This window comes from Xenopus laevis, chromosome 4L (genome assembly GCF_017654675.1).
Source record: "Xenopus laevis strain J_2021 chromosome 4L, Xenopus_laevis_v10.1, whole genome shotgun sequence".
NCBI classification, from domain to species: domain Eukaryota; kingdom Metazoa; phylum Chordata; class Amphibia; order Anura; family Pipidae; genus Xenopus; species Xenopus laevis.
This window is the reverse complement of record NC_054377.1, coordinates 63,262,896-63,282,143: the sequence shown is the minus strand read 5'-3', so window position 1 is coordinate 63,282,143 and position 19,248 is coordinate 63,262,896. Positions and strand designations below refer to the sequence as shown.

The 19,248-nt window shown below is 39.2% G+C and overlaps 1 protein-coding gene across 1 annotated transcript; it reads left to right on the top strand.

Moving 5' to 3' along the window:
• The first annotated feature begins 12 nt into the window (after positions 1-12).
• LOC108714122 (regulator of G-protein signaling 9-binding protein A-like) lies at positions 13-3,308 on the top strand. Its single transcript, XM_018258034.2, has one exon. The coding sequence runs from the start codon at positions 755-757 to the stop codon at positions 1,466-1,468; it is 714 nt and encodes a 237-aa protein (XP_018113523.1). The 5' UTR covers positions 13-754; the 3' UTR covers positions 1,469-3,308.
• Positions 3,309-19,248: the final 15,940 nt, after the last annotated feature.

The following is a 19,248-nucleotide window of genomic DNA, read 5'->3' as shown; positions in this document are numbered from 1 at the left end:
GCTGGAAAGAAAGTATTGATGGAACACAATGTTAAACCGTTGTCGAACTCGTACTCGTAAGCAGTGCTGGTCTATTTTAGACGGACTGCTGTTCAGTTAAAAAACATTATAACAAGCTGAATAACATTCTCCTCTTTCCACTTTAAAAATATCGCCGGGTTTGCCCTTTTTAATGATGTCAGTCTACACCGGCCGAATCCATCACTCATATAACAAGCCGTATTTCTTTAGAGCCTTGCTCACGTGACTCGTGCTGATGATCAGCAGAATGAGCTGCACTGAGAGAGGAGTCGGACGCGTTCGGACAGCTCCCAGCTGAGATCCACAGCGCTATAGTGGAAGCGCAGGCTACACTGTTTTGAAACTGAAGTCACGGCTTCTACAGCAGTTCTTTAACTTTTCTTTTCCAGTACTAATACCCCTGCAAGGAAAAACTCAACTGCTTGGTATGGATTTCACTCCTACTGTGCACATGTTGATACCAAATGATTTCTGATTGGCTGGCAGCATATTATTGCCAAAGGATTTGATTCCACTGGACATTTTTATTTTGCGCCCTGGTACCATGGAGGAGCCTGAGTAGAACAAATACATTGTTACAGATTGTGTCTTGTTTTAATGAGATGAGCCATATGTGTGTAAATATGTAAAGCTAATTGCTGCTCTACATTCCCTGCACCAGTGTTAAAAGAAGAGTGTAATTCTTAGCAGTATTTGGGCTTCTAAGTGGTTTTGGAAGAAATTAAAACTGGAGATGCTGAAGGAGGAATGCAAGGCACTGCTGGATGCGCTCAACAAGGTAACTGCATGCTACAGGCATCTGGTTCTCACCATAGGTGGCACATCAGACTCACAGAACCTGCGTGAAGAATTGAGGAAGACCAGGCAGAAAGCCCAAGAACTAGCCGTGGCCAACAGAAACAAACTTACCAGCACTCTCAAGGACCATCGCTTGACCAAAGAAGACCAGGCTGAATTCGAGAGGCTATGGGTCATTTTCTCTACCTGTATGGACATTCTGGAAACAGATATGAGACGAGCTCTGGTGCTAGGTCAGGAATTTCCTCTTAACATTCCCAAGAAACACCTGATTCAGACTGGCATGAGTGGTGGAACTTCTGGTGTGGCAGCTAGGGCTATGAGTGTGCAGAACATGAGGTATGACGCTGAGCACAATATAGATGTGATGGACCTCAAGGACCTGGAGAATGAGATCAGCCTTATGGGTGAAATGATGTATGAGATGGAAATGAAGGTCAATGTACCTCAGTGGACTGTAGAAGCTAAACAGGATCCAGGAGCTGAGCTTAAATCTACCATGAGTGCTGGGGCTTCTTCCCCTGGCATTATTTCCCTGTTTGATCATAAATCTATGTGTGACCTCAACAAAGTTTTAGCAGGGGTGGTTTTCAGTGCAGTTCTTATTATTGCTATAATACTGGCAGTTTGTGTAGTGAAACTTTCTTAATGAGAAGATACATGTTTATGCTGCTAATTTTTTTTGAATGGTTTTGGTGCAGATCATAACTCTTTTTTTTTTTTTATTAAACTGTTTTCTAGGCAGAAATCATGTCACAGTTTTGATGGAGTTTTGGATATATTTTCGTTTGATTTTATTGAATGCAAACTGATTATCTGCAAGGCAATTACACGTTTTGTCCTATAATATTGGCATTGAGTCATGCCGGATTCAAACTTAGCAATTCTCTGCCTGCAGCATATTGCACATTGTACTGGTGCTAAATGTGTGTATTCTTGTTTTTTTAATTATAAATGCATTATAATATGTATCATCTTATTTTTATGATACATTTTCAATATACATATATAGTTTGCATATTTGGTGGCAAAGATATGAAATTATGCATCAAGCAAGTACATCACAGCTGTGCTGAAGGATTTAAGCTTGCAGGATTTAGTCATATAATATCCCCTGCCAACTGTCATCTGTTTGTTTAAAACCACTAAAGCTGTAAAGCACTGATTCTGGCCATTTTGATGCCAAAGAGAGCTGCAGTGCGGGGCACTGGTTAGCAGTGTATTGGTGGCTGCTTCTAGCATTGGAAAGGTTTGTGAAGAGGGAGAAAAAGCACAACCCATCTTACTTAAATAATGGCAATAATGTGCTTCATAATATGCCACAGTCTGAATTTCCAAATAGAGGATATCTATTACTGCACCTTGATCAATACATTGTCTGTGGCTGAACTTCAATGCAATGGTCAGTTTAACCATTGTAGGTTTTATAGCCTGTCTGTGTTTATTCTTTTTTTGGAGTCTTCCCGTAAGCATGCCACACTTATTATTTATAATAGTCTTATGAGAATGGGCTTAGAGCTGCAATTGTACAGACCTTTCTTACTGTGTTGTATAGCTCTAGGGCTACATGCTATTCACTGGCTTTTTCTGTGTATGTTTTAAAGAACACTTAACAAATGCATTTATTCTGTCTGGTTGCACCTACAAGCATTCATATTTGTGTTGTAGCAAAGTTTTAAAAAAAATTAACATGCTGCATTTTTATGCACTTGGCACACATTCTTAATTTATTAAAATTGAGAAATGCTTGATGAACATAAATAACACATAAAAGTGCATTTTATTAGCATGCATTTCATTCAGACACCCATGTATAAGTGCTCTTAAGAAATTCAGTAAAAGGCTATAACATCAAAGGGTTCTGTTTGCATTGGCTTAATTAATTTCCTGTTCTTTGGTGTATTATATTTATTACCAGAATACAAAACATATCCGGTATCTAATCTTGTTTTTTCAGCATTGATATGAACATCGCCCTGTCTGAGGGCTCAGCTGTGCTCTGGTTAAGTAAATATACTCGTGTCTTGTCAGAAGATTGGGTCTGCCTCTTGCATTTAACTGAGGCTGTGTTGAAATGTAATTTCAGGGAATGCACAAACTGTGCACCTCGCTGCATATCAATGTGAGCGATTGTGATCATTTAGTCTGCTGTTAGTGTTATCCACCATCACATCTCAACAGTAATTTCGGCTTATTTGTAATGCATGGGTGATGCAGAATTGTGAAACTGGGGGTATTACTTATGGCTATAATAGCACCATTTAGAAATTGATATTTAAAGCATAGTAGTATCTACAGAATGTTATATTTGGATAGGACTGGTGATGTACTCATCCTGGGATCACTGGCCCTTGAGAAGGAGTACTTCCAGCAGTAACAGAACGGGGCCCATTTACTTAGCTTGAGTGAAGGAATAGAATAAAAAAAACTTTGAATTTTGAATTTTTTTTGGCTACTTCGACCATTGAATTGGCTACTTCGACTTTAGACTACGACTTCGAATCGAACGATTCGAACTAAAAATCGTTCGAATATTCGACCATTCGATAGTCGAAGTACAGTCTCTTTAAAAAAAACTTCGACCCCCTACTTCGCCACCTAAAACCTACCGAACCTCAATGTTAGCCTATGGGGAAGGTCCCCATAGGCTTTCTAAGGTTTTTTTGGTCGTAGAAAAATCATTCGATACATTGATTAAAATCCTTTGAATCGTTCGATTCGAAGGATTTATCGTTCAATCGTTCGATCAAACTAATTGCGGTAAATCCTTCGACTTCGAAGTATTTACCTTTGGCAGTCGAATACCGAGGGGTTAATTAACCCTCGATATTCAACCATATGTAAATCTGCCCCTATATGTTTCAGTATACCTTAACTATATCCCAGGTGAGCTGAGCTGGATTGGCCAGAATCACTTACAAAGTCTCTTGTCCTCCTGCACAGTAAGGCTGTTTAGATTTAGAAACCACAGCCACTAGTATGATATATATCATGTTAGGCAAGTACATTCACAATGAATGCATCTACCTCTATTTGCATTACATCTGGAAGAGCAGACTAAAATAGAGGTTGAGCATCCGTTTTGGTTTAATGCTTATCACCATGAAAGTTCACTCCATATAGACCAATCAGTTATTTGCTTTCATTGTCTGTCTTGCATTTGATCAATCAAAGCCACCTGCTGATTGGTTGTATTAGTGCAACAGCAGTGTTTGAAACCTTCTCTATCTAGCTTGTGAAACTGAGGCTAATGTCACATTGTAGGAGTATTAGCTCCTACTTATAGCTGATTACAGACTGTTTGTATTCTTTTTAAAGTGCATCTGTTCCCTGGTACCAGTAGCTACTACTAAATGACACGCTATTGTAAAGTGACAGTAGTGCTTTCTTGTTTTTTCAAACAATTTACATATAAGGAATTCCTCTCCTACAGCCGATATATCCAATGTTTTTTTTTTCTACTACAACTTTTCAACTAAGAATCATGTTTTTTTTTTTTGTTTTGTTTTTTTACACTGGGCCAAAATTTTTAGTAGAAAAACCATTTTCTCCTTTTCCCCCATGTACTGTACTTTTGTTAATTCCCATTTATTATAATTTAATGTTCTTGTTGGTTTATTGATGCAAAAAAAGATGCAAAATGTGCCTTCTTATGTCAGTATTTTAAAATTTGTGCCAAAGGAATGAACAGCATTGCCATACAGAATCATGACCTTAAAGGAGTATGTTCTTTCTCTTCAGCTGTGTCAGTCAGGAGGTATAGATATTGTTGGGTTTTTTTTTTTCTTTGTTTTTGTCTTTGCATTAATCTTCCTTCCTTGAAAGAACAAAAACCTGTATCTGGTGAAAAACTTAGCAACCTTGGTAAAATAAATGGTGTGGGACTGCTAAAAATTCTCTTTTAATCTAAAAATCTAAAGCTCTGATCTTTGCCTATATCTGATCCTTTTTATCTATGTTGTTTTCGGTTAAGGTGCAAAACCATAGACGATGGATTTAATCCTGTCACTATGATATATTATATTATTGAATAAAATAAAGAGGAATTGTTCCGACCACCAGTCTGTTTTGACACATTAACATTATCTTTCTGCATAAAGAAATTTCTACCACTTTAGACACGTAAGGGATTTTTCCATAAATTCACAGCAGAATATAAATTAACAACAAATTAGAATATCTAATTCCCATTGATTTTAATATTAGCTGGAGAGATGAAACATTTGGTCAGTTTGAGCATATTATATCGCAATTCTTGAAAATCTGGAGTTCCGGACCTTAAAAATTTAGAATCACACAACACTGATAGGTTGCTCATTCACAAAGCAATGGAAAACTCTATTAATTTTCATTTGCCTTATTTATGTTAAGCCTCCAACCTAAACTTTTGATAAGGATAAGGGCACAAAGGCAGATTCGGGGAGATTCGTCGCCCTGTTGACAAATCTTCTCTTCTTCAGGCGACAATTTTCCCGGACTGCCTTCTGTACGGAAAAAGAAGCGCCGCGAGTGCCATCCCACTGGCGATTTTTCATTCTAGCTGGCGGGAAGGTAGTGGGAGGCAGTTCAGGGAGATTGTCACCCTGAAGAAGAGGAGATTTGTCGCCGGGGCGACTAATCTCCCTGAATCTGCCCGTGTGCCCTTACCCTTAATGTTCCCCATAACACATAGCAGTATATTTTTCTGCAGATTTAGAACAGAACACTTTGCACTCTGTTGTAAATCTGCAGGTAGACATCACTTGCAACTCGCATTGTGCTCCAAAGGTACTCTGGGTTTATTCTCTGTACATATGGAATATCATCCATGTGTACTGAGCGATGCAAGGCCACCTTTAATCTTTTATTTTTACACCCTGGCGTATAACTATACATCTTCATGAAGAGGATTGCTGTGCCATTCAGTAAACAGATATTGTTTTTAAGAGGAATGTTTTATAATAATTAAAACCCTGCTGCTCAATAATTTAATATCTCTCTCTCTCCTGTAATTCTGACAAAAAGTAAAATATTTTCCAGTTCAAGGGCTCCTTAAGTTTAAACTTGCAATGTCCTCACACTGAAATAGATGGGTTTATCCTTGACATCAATCAGTACAGTATGTTTCGTAAGCCACTGATTGACCTATATGTGTACATGTAAGGATATACTTAGGAAGTTCATCAACCCTGTTATAGTATATATCATACAGCATCAAGTAAATTCCTGTTCAATATATATTTCCATTTGTTTAACTGATCTTTCACTACGGTGCTGCTGCTTTTCAAGTCAAGCTTATTATAGGTTACTGGCAATTTTAAAACATATTAAGTACAGTCATATGACTTCATTTTTTGGAGCTTTGTTTATCATTGGTTGAGCTTTCAGAGTAGCAACTTACTTTTAATATATAACATGCCTTATGGAAACAGTAGTATTTCAGCAGTTACAACGTTTATTGGATTAACAGAAAATATGCATCATAACAAAATTAAACAGGTGGATACATTTGGGCACCCCAACAGAGATATTACATCAATACTTAGTTGAGCCTCCATTTTCAAAAGTAACAGCCTTTAGACGCCTCCTATAGCCTTTTATGAGTGTCTGGATTCTGGATGGCGGTATTTTTGACCATTCGCCCATACAAAATCTCTCCAGTTCAATTAAATTTGATGGCTGCCGAGCATGGACAGCCTGCTTCAAATCATCCCATAGATTTTCGATGATATTCAATTTGGGGGACTGTAACAGCCATTCCAGAATATTGTACTTCTCCCTTTGCATAAATGCCTTTTGTAGATTTCAAAGTGTGTCTTGTTGGAATATCCAACCCCTGCATAACTTCAACTTTGTGACTGATGCATGCACATTATCCTGAAGAATTTTTTGATATTGGGTTGAATTTATCCAACCCTGGACTTTAGCAAGGGCCCAAGTCCCTGAACTAGCCACACAGCCCCACAGCATGATGGAACCTCCACCAAATTTGACAGTAGGTACCAGGTGTTTTTCTTGGAATGCGATGTTCTTCTTTCGCCACGCAAAGCGCTTTTTGTTATGACCAAATAACTCCATTTTTGTCTCATCAGTCCAAAGCACTTTGTTCCAAACAGGGCTGGATTTACATAGTTGGCACCCCTAGGCCCACTGACGTTCCTCGCCACTGTCCCCTCCCCTTTATTTGTGCAAATTTTCATCATCAGAACCGGAGCAGTTGGGATTGGCGCGCGGGAAATTAAAAAAATGATTGTATCTCCTGAGCATAAAACCAATGTGGGTGTGGTTGGGCAGCATGCCGCCCCCCTAAAATCCTGCCATCCTAGGCCCGGGCCTAGGTGACCATTCCACAAATCCGGGCCTGGTTCCAAAACGACTTTGGCTTGTCTAAATGAGCTCTGTTTGTGGCGTGAGTGCAGAAAGGGCTTCTTTCTCATCACTCTGCCATACAGATGTTCTTTGTGCAAATTGTAGAACAATGTACAGATACACCATCTGCAGCAAGATGTTCTTGCAAGTCTTTGGAGGTGATCTTTGGGTTGTCTGTAACCATTCTCACAATCTCACAATCCTTCGCACATGGCTGTATTTTTCTTGGCCTGTCAGACCTGGGTTTTACAGCAACTGGGCCTGTGGCCTTCCACTTCCTGATTACAGTTGAAACTGACAGTTGTAGCCTTTCCCTAAACCATGATACTGAACAATCTTTGTTTTCAGATCTTTTCAGAGTTGTGTTGAGGATTCCATGCTGTCACTCTTCAGAGGAGAGTCAAACAGAAGCACAACTTGCAAATGGCCACATTAAATACGTTTTCTCATGATTGGACACACCTGCCTATGAAGTCCAAGGCTTAATGGCTAATCCAACCAATTTGGTGTTGCCAGTAATCAGTATTGAGCAGTTACATTCATTCAAATTAGCAAAATTACAAGGGCACCCACATTTTTGCACAGCCAGTTTTTCACATTTGATTTGATTTCATACAACTGAATACTGCTTCACTAAAAATCTTTGTTCAGAAAACACCCCAGTACTCAGATGTTCTTGGGAAATGAAAGACATACCACTGTATTAAATATTCTGACGGCTATGCCCTCATCCTATACTATGTTTTATGTAAGTAATTGACAATAAATTAATGTAACTAAAAAAAATGTAATGTAACCCTTCTTACAAACAGGATATATTTTATATTTAAACTATTAAAGAAAAAAAGATCAAAGGGTTTATTTATTAAGGATCGAGTTTTGTTTTCCACGAAAATTCGAGTTTTAGGGGCAGATTTACTAAGGGTCGAATATCGAGGGTTAATTAACCCTCGATATTCGACCAGGAACTAAAATCGTTCGACTTTGAATATCGAAGTCGAACGATTTAGCGCTAATCGTACGATCGTACGATCGAAGGATTATTCGTTCGATCGAACGATTAAATCCTTCGAATCGAACGATTCGGAGGATTTTAATCCAACGATCGAAGGAATATCCTTCGATCAAAAAACACAGGCAAGCCTATGGGGACCTTCCCCATAGGCTAACATTGACTTCGGTAGCTTTTAGCTGCCGAACTAGGGGGTCGAAGTTTTTCTTAAAGAGACAGTACTTCGATTATCGAATGGTCGAATAGTCGAACGATTTTTAGTTCGAATCGTTCGATTCGTAGTCGAAGTCGTAGTCGAAAGTCGAACTAGCCCATTCAATGGTCGAAGTAGCCAAAAAAACACTTCGAAATTCGAAGTTTTTTTAATTCGAATCCTTCACTCGAGCTTTGTAAATGTGCCCCTTAGAGTTGATTTTATTTTGGTCAAATTTTCTGGTTAAAAAATCCCCTGAATTTTTCGAGATTTATCATACCCAGACCCTGAAAATCGCTTGAATCCGAAAATACATCATCTAAAACCTGTCAGGGTCATGTAGGAGTCAATGGCAGAGGTCTCTTGAACCATTTGAAGATGTTAATACCCTTCATGATGTTCAAGTTTTTTTTCCTGAGGGTTTTGCCCGAAAACTCAATCAATTCGAGCGATTTGAGTTTTTCCCCACTAATAACTAGATCAATTTGAGTTTTCGTGTTGTTAAACTCGCTGATTCCAGTTTTTCCATTCAAGTTTTTGTTTTAAATTATAAACAGAGTTGTGAGTTCATTCGAGGTATACAAAACTCTAAAATTGATCTTTGATAAACAACCTAAATAAGTAAAAGCTGGCAAGAATTTATAGAAGTTAGTGGGAATATTCTCAAACGTTATTTTCCCATTTAAGTAAACCATTTGAAATTTTCAGGCTTATTGAAAATCAATGGAACAATGTGATCTGTGCTGGCGTGCAAAATTTTATTCAACAAAAAATAGCAAACATGACTATTCAGTTCAACTTCTTTCTTAAATGGCACCTGTTGGGTAAAAATGTTATCCCCAAAGGTATTTTTTTTTTTAAAAAAATGCCTCCCGCCAGCCCTAGGCTACCCGCACCGAGAGGGAGCTCCTGGTGCGAGCAGCCATGTCCAGTCACTCGCATGTGCATTACGTGTATGTGATGTCACGCACATGTGCATAATGAGCGATTCGGGCCAGCTTTTCATTATGTGCATGTGAGTGGACATGGCTGCTCGCACTAATGTGTTAGCCGACAAGCATCAATACAACATATTTGGAAAGCTCATATCCTGCATGCAGAAACATGAAAATTCAATTCTTTTGTAATTGATGACACCTTATGTACAATATGCCTCTTGGTTATTTGTATTCATTGTAATTAATGTCATCTTTCTGTCTCGCAAAATACTTGCACAATCATGGATTGCTGTCATGTACAACAGCTATTTATCTTCTGCTGAATACAGTTCAATAAATCTGAACATTAGATTTCATTTTCAAGTTAATGGATTCTGGGTAAAAAAGAGCTGTGATGTCGATGTACATTTAAGAAATCAAATGCTACCCACTATATCGGTATGAATGGTACTACAGTCGTTTACTGTTTTAGAAGGTCTGGCACTGACACCCATGTCAGCATGTTTGCTACCCACTTCTGTTTATATTATGGGGGCTGAATATAAATCATTATTGTCTTACATAGATTACTCTTATTAAGGGTCAACACACATGCATGGTGAAACCACAGCAGGGGAGCTCAAACACTCGAAGATGCATCAGGGGCAGCCATCAGTGATTAGCAGGTGACGGGGGGCAAGGGCTCAGAGCAGGGGTAGGTGAAGGAGAGGTACATGCCTGGCTACCCCCTTTTTGCACCCTAGGCATGTGCTTCTTCTGCCCTTATAGGAGAACTACCCTCCATAGTCCCTCCTCCCTGCTCCCCCCGCAAAGGTGTTCACACAAGTAAATGCCCCTAAACTGGGAATTATTCCCTCATTACAGTCAGCTTCGGGTCCCTTTGGCAATTTTCATGCCTTTCGGCTTATGTGCAGTTGTTCGGGACCAGAATATTGCTACAACTGCGCATGCCCGGCATGGTGCTTACTTTCTGAAGTTTCCCGAAGCGCCGCAAGGTGGCGCCCATGAGCTCTGCTGCACTGACCCCTTATTGCAGAGTCAGCGCAGCGGAGCTCGCGGGCACCATCTTGCGGCGCTTCGGGAATCTTCTGCGCATGCCCGGCATGGTGCTTACTTTCTGAAGTTTCCCGAAGCGCCGCAAGGTGGCGCCCATGAGCTCTGCTGCACTGACCCCTTATTGCAGAGTCAGCGCAGCGGAGTTCGCGGGCACCATCTTGCGGCGCTTCGGGAATCTTCTGCAATTTTCGTGGTATTTGGTGCATGTACAGTTGTTTGGGGCCAGAATATAGCTACAACTGCGCATGCCCCAGTATGGCGCTTACTTTCTAAAGTTTCCCGAAGCGCCGCAAGATGGCGCCCATGAGCTCCGCTGCACTGACTCTGCTATGAGGCATAATTACCAGCTTAAGGTCATTTACTTGTGTGAACACCTGTGCAGGGGGAAGCAGGGAAAGGGGGCTATGGAGGGCAGGGGGTTTTATTAGCAAGGGGGTTTAGTTCTCCTTTATGGACAGTACTTGCTCTGAACATCACTTGATTTTTAATCACAAATAATCCGAAGGTGCCAGGATGCCAGTGCTAGCGACTATCCTTACAGATCGGTTTTATACAACATACTGAATAGTTTACACCTTGTGTAGATTCTATGCCTTTACAAGTTACTGATAACTGTCTGGTCACATTAAAGAGAAAATATACCCCTGTTTATATCAGAAATAATTAGAAATGTATTTTTTTTCTACACAAACATGCCTGATTTTACAGAGTTAGGAAGTTTATTATGGAAATTATCAAAAAGCGGGGGGTATATTTTAGACGCATAGCCAAAGTGTCTTCACAAGTTATGGAATGACAAAGTAACTGCTATTATACTTTCAAATTTACATTTGCTAAGTGGCTGAATAAAGTAAACAACACATTAACTAGTCATTTTTAGAAAAAAAGTAATTACATAAAGTAAACAACACATTAACTAATCATTTTTAGAAAAAAAGTAATTACATTAAGTAAACAACACATTAACTAGTCATTTTTAGAAAAAAAGTAATTACATAAATAATAGCAAGTATAATTCACTGTGTAATGTAGTCTTTTGCATTCCCTAGAGGCAGATTTGTTTAGAAAAGTGTTATTTTTAAAATAATTACATTTATGTGCAGCTACTTATCTGTTGCATTTTACAGTATTGCTCAAATACACTTAAAAATGTTTTTACATTAAAACAAAGAATACAAATTGTTCTAGATTTCATTTAAGAACAACATTTGTTTATCAGTACCACATACTGTATGTATGCTATAAATCTGAATTATCAGCATATTTATTGTGTGCGAACCCCATTTGACTTATGGGAGCCTGTATGTGACATACAGTACAGGTATAGGATCGATTATCTGGAATGCTTGGGACCTCTGCTTTTCAGGATAAGGGATCTTTCCATAATTTCACCATATATTAAATCTGCTAAAAATCATTTAAAAAATAAACCCAATAATATTGTTTATCTACCAATATAGATTTGTGCAGCTTAGTTAGGATAAAGTACAAGTTACTGTTTTATTATTACAGAAAAAAAAAGAAAATAATTCTTAAAAATTAAAGATGACCTTTCTGTAATTCACAGCTTTCCGAATGAGGATACCTGTGCCAGTATACCATGAATGCAGTGACTTAATAATATATAATATATATTGCACTATATCATAATTATATACGATAATATAATTGGGAACAACCAGTGGTATTTAATATAGAAACATGAAACATTGTGTACTGTATATTTTTGTGTTACTAGATCTAGAGACTTTCCTGTAAAGATAGTGGCAAAAATTACTGGTCTCCTAATATATAATAATTTCGATCCATGCTACATCATTATATCTGCTAGATAACACTTTACCCTTTACAGGTTGTCATTACGTAAAAAGTCATCCTGAGAGGCCATTGGATTAGAGATCTCCAAATGCTTTCTCTCCTAATGCGATTATGCTAGTCTTTTAATACTCAAGGTCTGGTTAGAGTGGAATTTCTGCATATGGCTGGTTATTTAGTGTGTTATGCAAAAAGTAAAAGTGTGATTAAGGCAATGCACAAGGATGTTATCTGTCACATGTACAAATTAAAGGAAAACTATACCCGCCAAACAATGTAGGTCTCTATAAAAATATAATGTATAAAACAGCTCATATGTAAAACCCTGCTTCATGTAAATAAAACATTTTCATAATAATATGCTTTTTTAGTAATATGTGCCATTGAGTAATCCTAAATGGAAAATTCACATTTTAAAAAATAAGGGCTGCCCCCTGGGATCCTAGGATTCACGGTGCACACAAACATACCAAACAAACCATACATGTTAGGTCACATGAGCCAATAAACAGACAAGAGTTACTGTATGTCTTTTGCTTCTACACTTCATCCTGTTAGAGTTGTAGTATTTCTGGTCAGGTGATTTCTGAGGAAACACAGAGACCATCACGAAATGGTGGTTTAACCCTTTGCCTGCCAAGCACGTACGGCGTACGTGCTGGCAGGCAAATGCTCAGGCTGCCAAGAACGTACATTGTACGTTCTTTAGCAGCTGAGCGCTCTCTCTGCTTCGGCGGCTTTTGCCGCCTCCGCAGAGAGTGGGGAGAGAAGACAGCCCCCTAGGCAACGAGGCTGGGGGGCTGTCAAGTCGGATCTGCGACTCGATTGTCGCAGATCCGACTTCAAAGTAGCAGACGCATCGCATGGAGCGTCTGCTACTACACTCACCTTCTTCCTGCCTGCAGAGCCGCCCACGCACTTCCTGCTGCGCAGCAACTCTGCAGACACGCTGCCAGGACTCCTCCAAAGAAGACAGCGATTCTCCTGCTCCAAAAACGGTAAGTGCACGTTTTTTTACACACTTACCTGCACCTACACATACTTACAGTACATTTATGCATTTTAGTAAAGATTGGAATTTTTTTAAATTTTTTTTTTTTAATTTTAGCACACTTGGTCCCTTTTGTACAGTTATTTACACTTATTTACACTTATTTACATGTATTTGCACACTCAGATAACTTTTATTAGTGCACAAATATGTATACACAAACAGGTGTTTTTTTTTTTTTTACGAATTCATTATACTGTTATCTTTTGTTTTTTTTGCCTAAAAACGTGTTATTTTGGCAGCGTGACTATTGGATAATCGATTTCGGCCACTAATTACGCTGTCAGAACAATTATTTTGTTATTTCATTGATTTACGCTATTTTTGTGGTTTTATTGCAATTTTATCCCTGCATTATTGTTCCCTATGTATCTTTAGTATCGTTTTGCTGTTTGGTGCTTTGGTATAGAAAGATAGATTTTACTTAGTTTGATCCGCCAAAATATGTGCTTTCCAAAAATATATGGGTTTCTGGGGGTCTTTTTACAGTTTGGGGGTCTTACGGCACATAACGTACAGTTAGGGTTCTCTTTTCTGCAGCTTAGTTGGCTAGCGTGAAAATTCATAGTTACGTTTTTCATTTGGGGTCCATACACAACACATACTTTGGTAAATCTATACATATTGGGCATCAAACTATTTATTAGACCTCTGACGTCCATATTTAGAGAGATTTTTCTTTGTACGTAAAACATTGTGTCCGATAAATGCGGCAAACTGCAACATTTTTAGGCGATTTTCAGAAATGTTGTAAAAACCTATATGTTTAGAAAAGCTTTGCAGTTTGGTAGTTTCGTGTAGAAAGACGTCGTTATCTTTGTTGGAATCGGCAGAATGTGTACTTTCCAAAAATGTATGGTTTTGGGGGGTCATTGCTGTTAGGAGGGTCTTGAGGCAAATAATATGAAGTCAAGGGTCTATGTTCACAGAAGGCGAATGGGCAGCGGAGAAAACTCATATTCACTATTTTTATTTGGGGTCCGCACATGCCAGCTGCCTTGGTATATCTATGCATATTGGGCATCAAACTGTTCAGTAGACCCTTGGCATCAATATTTATGGTGTTTTACAATTGTATGTAAGAAATTGGGTGAGATAAATGCGGCCAATTGCAATATTTTTAGGCGATTTTCAGAAATGTAAAAACAGTTGCTTTTATCGCCAAATTTAGGAAAGGCTTGCGACTTGGTACTTTGGAGTACAAAGACATGCATACCCAATTTGGATTCGCAGGAATGTGTACTTTCCAAAAATATATGGTTTTATGGGGTGAACGCACTTTTTTCTACCTTTGCCCCCCCCAAAACAATGTAAATGTGTTGATTTTGCAGTACCTGAAATGACAGACCATATGGGGGTCTTTGTTTTGGGGCCCCTATACGCCACGTGCTTGGGTACACCTATACATATTGGGCATCAAACTGTTCAGAGGACCCCAGGCTTTCATATTTGGGGTGATTTGTCTTGATACCTAAAAGTATGTGGGTAACACAATGCTGCAGGGTCGAAATTTTGAAGTCATTTTTGGAAATGTCCCCCAAATCACCAAATTTAGGAATGGTTTGCGGCTTGGTACTTTGGAGTACAAAGACATGCATACCCAATTTAGATCCGTGGGAATGTGTACTTTCCGAAAATATATGGTTTTCTGGGGTGAACTTACTTTTTTCTACATTTTCCCCCCTCAAAACAATGTAAATGTGTTGATTTTGCAGTACCTGAAATGACAGACCATATGGGGGTCTTCGTTTTGGGGCCCCTATACGCCACGTGCTTGGGTACACCTATACATATTGGGCATCAAACTGTTCAGAGGACCCCAGGCTTTCATATTTGGGGTGATTTGTCTTGATACCTAAAAGTATGTGGGTAATACGATGCTGCAGGGTCGAAATTTTGAAGTCATTTTTGGAAATGTCCCCAAAATCACCAAATTTAGGAATGGTTTGCGGCTTGGTACTTTGGAGTACAAAGACATGCATACCCAATTTAGATCCGTGGGAATGTGTACTTTCCGAAAATATATGGTTTTCTGGGGTGAACTTACTTTTTTCTACATTTGCCCCCCTCAAAACAATGTAAATGTGTTGATTTTGCAGTACCTGAAATGACAGACCATATGGGGGTCTTCGTTTTGGGGCCCCTATACGCCACGTGCTTGGGTACACCTATACATATTGGGCATCAAACTGTTCAGAGGACCCCAGGCTTTCATATTTGGGGTGATTTGTCTTGATACCTAAAAGTATGTGGGTAATACGATGCTGCAGGGTCGAAATTTTGAAGTCATTTTTGGAAATGTCCCCAAAATCACCAAATTTAGGAATGGTTTGCGGCTTGGTACTTTGTAGTAGAAAGACATGCATACCCAATTTAGATTCGTGGGAATGTGTACTTTCCGAAAATATATGGTTTTCTGGGGTGAACTTACTTTTTGCTACCTTTGCCCCCCCCAAAACGATGTAAATGTGTTGATTTTGCAGTACCTGAAATGACAGAACATACAAGGGGGGGTCTTCCTTTTAGGGCCCCTATATGCCACGTGCTTGGGTACACCTATACATATTGGGCATCAAACTGTTCAGAGGACCCTAGGCTTTCATATTTGGGATGATTTCTCTTGATACCTAAAAGTATGTGGGTAATACGATGCTGCAGAGTAGATATTTTGAGGTGATTTTTGGAAATGTCACCTAAATCACCAAATTTAGGAATGATTTGCGGCTTGGTACTTTGGCGTAGAAAGACATGCATACCCAATTTGGATTCGTTGGAATGTGTACTTTCCGAAAATATATGGTTTTCTGGGGTGAACTTACTGTTTTCTACTTTTGCCCCCCCCAAATCGATGTAAATGTGTTGATTTTGCAGTACCTGAAATGACAGACTATATGGGGGTCTTCATTTTAGGGCCCCTATATGCCACATGCTTGGGTACACCTATACATATTGGGCATCAAACTGTTCAGAGGACCCTAGGCTTTCATATTTGGGGTGATTTGTCTTGATACCTAAAAGTATGTGTGTAATACGATGCTGCAGGGTAGATATTTTGAGGTGATTTTTGGAAATGTCACCTAAATCACCAAATTTAGGAATGATTTGCGGCTTGGTACTTTGGCGTAGAAAGACATGCATACCCAATTTGGATTCGTTGGAATGTGTACTTTCCGAAAATATATGGTTTTCTGGGGTGAACTTACTGTTTTCTACTTTTGCCCCCCCCAAATCGATGTAAATGTGTTGATTTTGCAGTACCTGAAATGACAGACTATATGGGGGTCTTCATTTTAGGGCCCCTATATGCCACATGCTTGGGTGCACCTATACATATTGGGCATCAAACTGTTCAGAGGACCCTAGGCTTTCATATTTGGGGTGATTTGTCTTGATACCTAAAAGTATGTGTGTAATAAGATGCTGCAGGGTAGATATTTTGAGGTGATTTTTGGAAATGTCACCTAAATCACCAAATTTAGGAATGATTTGCGGCTTGGTACTTTGGCGTAGAAAGACATGCATACCCAATTTGGATTCGTTGGAATGTGTACTTTCCGAAAATATATGGTTTTCTGGGGTGAACTTACTGTTTTCTACTTTTGCCCCCCCCAAATCGATGTAAATGTGTTGATTTTGCAGTACCTGAAATGACAGACTATATGGGGGTCTTCCTTTTGGGGCCCCTGTATGCCACGTGCTTGGGTACACCTATACATATCGGGCATCAAACTGTTCAGAGGACCCTAGGCTTTCATATTTGGGGTGATTTGTCTTGATACCTAAAAGTATGTGGGTAATACGATGCTGCAGGGTAGATATTTTGAGGTGATTTTTGGAAATGTCACCTAAAGCACCAAATTTAGGAATGGTTTGCGGCTTGGTACTTTGGCGTAGAAAGACATGCATACCCAATTTGGATTCGTTGGAATGTGTACTTTCCGAAAATATATGGTTTTCTGGGGTGAACTTACTGTTTTCTACTTTTGCCCCCCCCCTAACGATGTAAATGTGTTGATTTTGCAGTACCTGAAATGACAGACTATATGGGGGTCTTCCTTTTGGGGCCCCTGTATGCCACGTGCTTGGGTACACCTATACATATCGGGCATCAAACTGTTCAGAGGACCCTAGGCTTTCATATTTGGGGTGATTTCTCTTGATACCTAAAAGTATGTGGGTAATACGATGCTGCAGGGTAGATATTTTGAGGTGATTTTTGGAAATGTCACCAAAATCACCAAATTTAGGAATGATTTGCGGCTTGGTACTTTGGCGTAGAAAGACATGCATACCCAATTTGAATTCGTGGGAATGTGTACTTTCCGAAAATATATGGTTTTCTGGGGTGAACTTACTGTTTTCTACTTTTGCCCCCCCAAAACAATGTAAATGTGTTGATTTTGCAGTACCTGAAATGTCAGACTATATGGGGGTCTTCCTTTTAGGGCCCCTATATGCCACATGCTTGGGTACACCTATACATATTGGGCATCAAACTGTTCAGAGGACCCCAGGCTTTCATATTTGGGGTGATTTGTCTTGATACCTAAAAGTATGTGGGTAATACGATGCTGCAGGGTCGAAATTTTGAAGTCATTTTTGGAAATGTCCCCAAAATCACCAAATTTAGGAATGGTTTGCGGCTTGGTACTTTGGAGTACAAAGACATGCATACCCAATTTAGATCCGTGGGAATGTGTACTTTCCGAAAATATATGGTTTTCTGGGGTGAACTTACTTTTTTCTACATTTGCCCCCCTCAAAACAATGTAAATGTGTTGATTTTGCAGTACCTGAAATGACAGACCATATGGGGGTCTTCGTTTTGGGGCCCCTATACGCCACGTGCTTGGGTACACCTATACATATTGGGCATCAAACTGTTCAGAGGACCCCAGGCTTTCATATTTGGGGTGATTTGTCTTGATACCTAAAAGTATGTGGGTAATACGATGCTGCAGGGTCGAAATTTTGAAGTCATTTTTGGAAATGTCCCCAAAATCACCAAATTTAGGAATGATTTGCGGCTTGGTACTTTGGCGTAGAAAGACATGCATACCCAATTTAGATTCAGGGGAATGTGTACTTTCCGAAAATATATGGTTTTCTGGGGTGAACGTACTGTTTTCTACCTTTGCCGCCCCCCAAAACGATGTAAATGTGTTGATTTTGCAGTATCTGAAATTACAGAACAAACGGGGGGTCTTCCTTTTGGGGCCTCCTATGCCACGTGCTTGGGTACATCTATTCATATTGGGCATCAAACTGTTCAGTGGACCCAGGATTTTATATTTGGGGTGTTTTACATTGATACCTAATGATGTGTGGGAGATATGTTGCTGTAGAGTGGAAGCTTTGAGGTCATTTTTCAAAAAATTCACCAATTTCTATAAAACACTATAACTTTAGGAAACAATTGCAACTTGGTGGTTTGGAGTACAAAGATATTTCTACCCATTTTTGATTCACCAGAATCTGTTCTTTCTAGTAATGGGTAGTTTTCTTGGGTAAACCTACTGTTAGTGGAATGTTTGGCCTTGAAATCAAAAGTATGCCGTTTGGGGAGTGTTGCTTTGGAAATTTGGTTGTGTACTGCTTGTAGATTTTGAGCTATACAAGTGAGAAATCTCCATAAAACTATATATATTTGGTATTGTCGCGTTCAGGAGACATAGACCTTTCTAAATCAGCTGTGTTCTCGTACGTAAAATGAATGATGTTTCTGATATATGTGATTGTTCTTCGTGCAACATGATTTTTTTCATTTTATTTGACACTTAGAATCCAATATTTTTTTAGAGAAGTAGAATTACACCAAAATTCTTGCATATTGTGAAAGTTCAGGTTGTCCTGAAAAAAACAATATATTGTTTTCCTGGGTTAACTAAAAGACCACCCCAGGAAAGGCCCTTAAAGTGAAAGAGTGCAAAATATCTAAAAACTGCTTGGCAGTAGATGTTCGCATCTAGGACAAAACGGCTGGCAGGGAAAGGGTTAAGACAAGAGATCTAAAAGG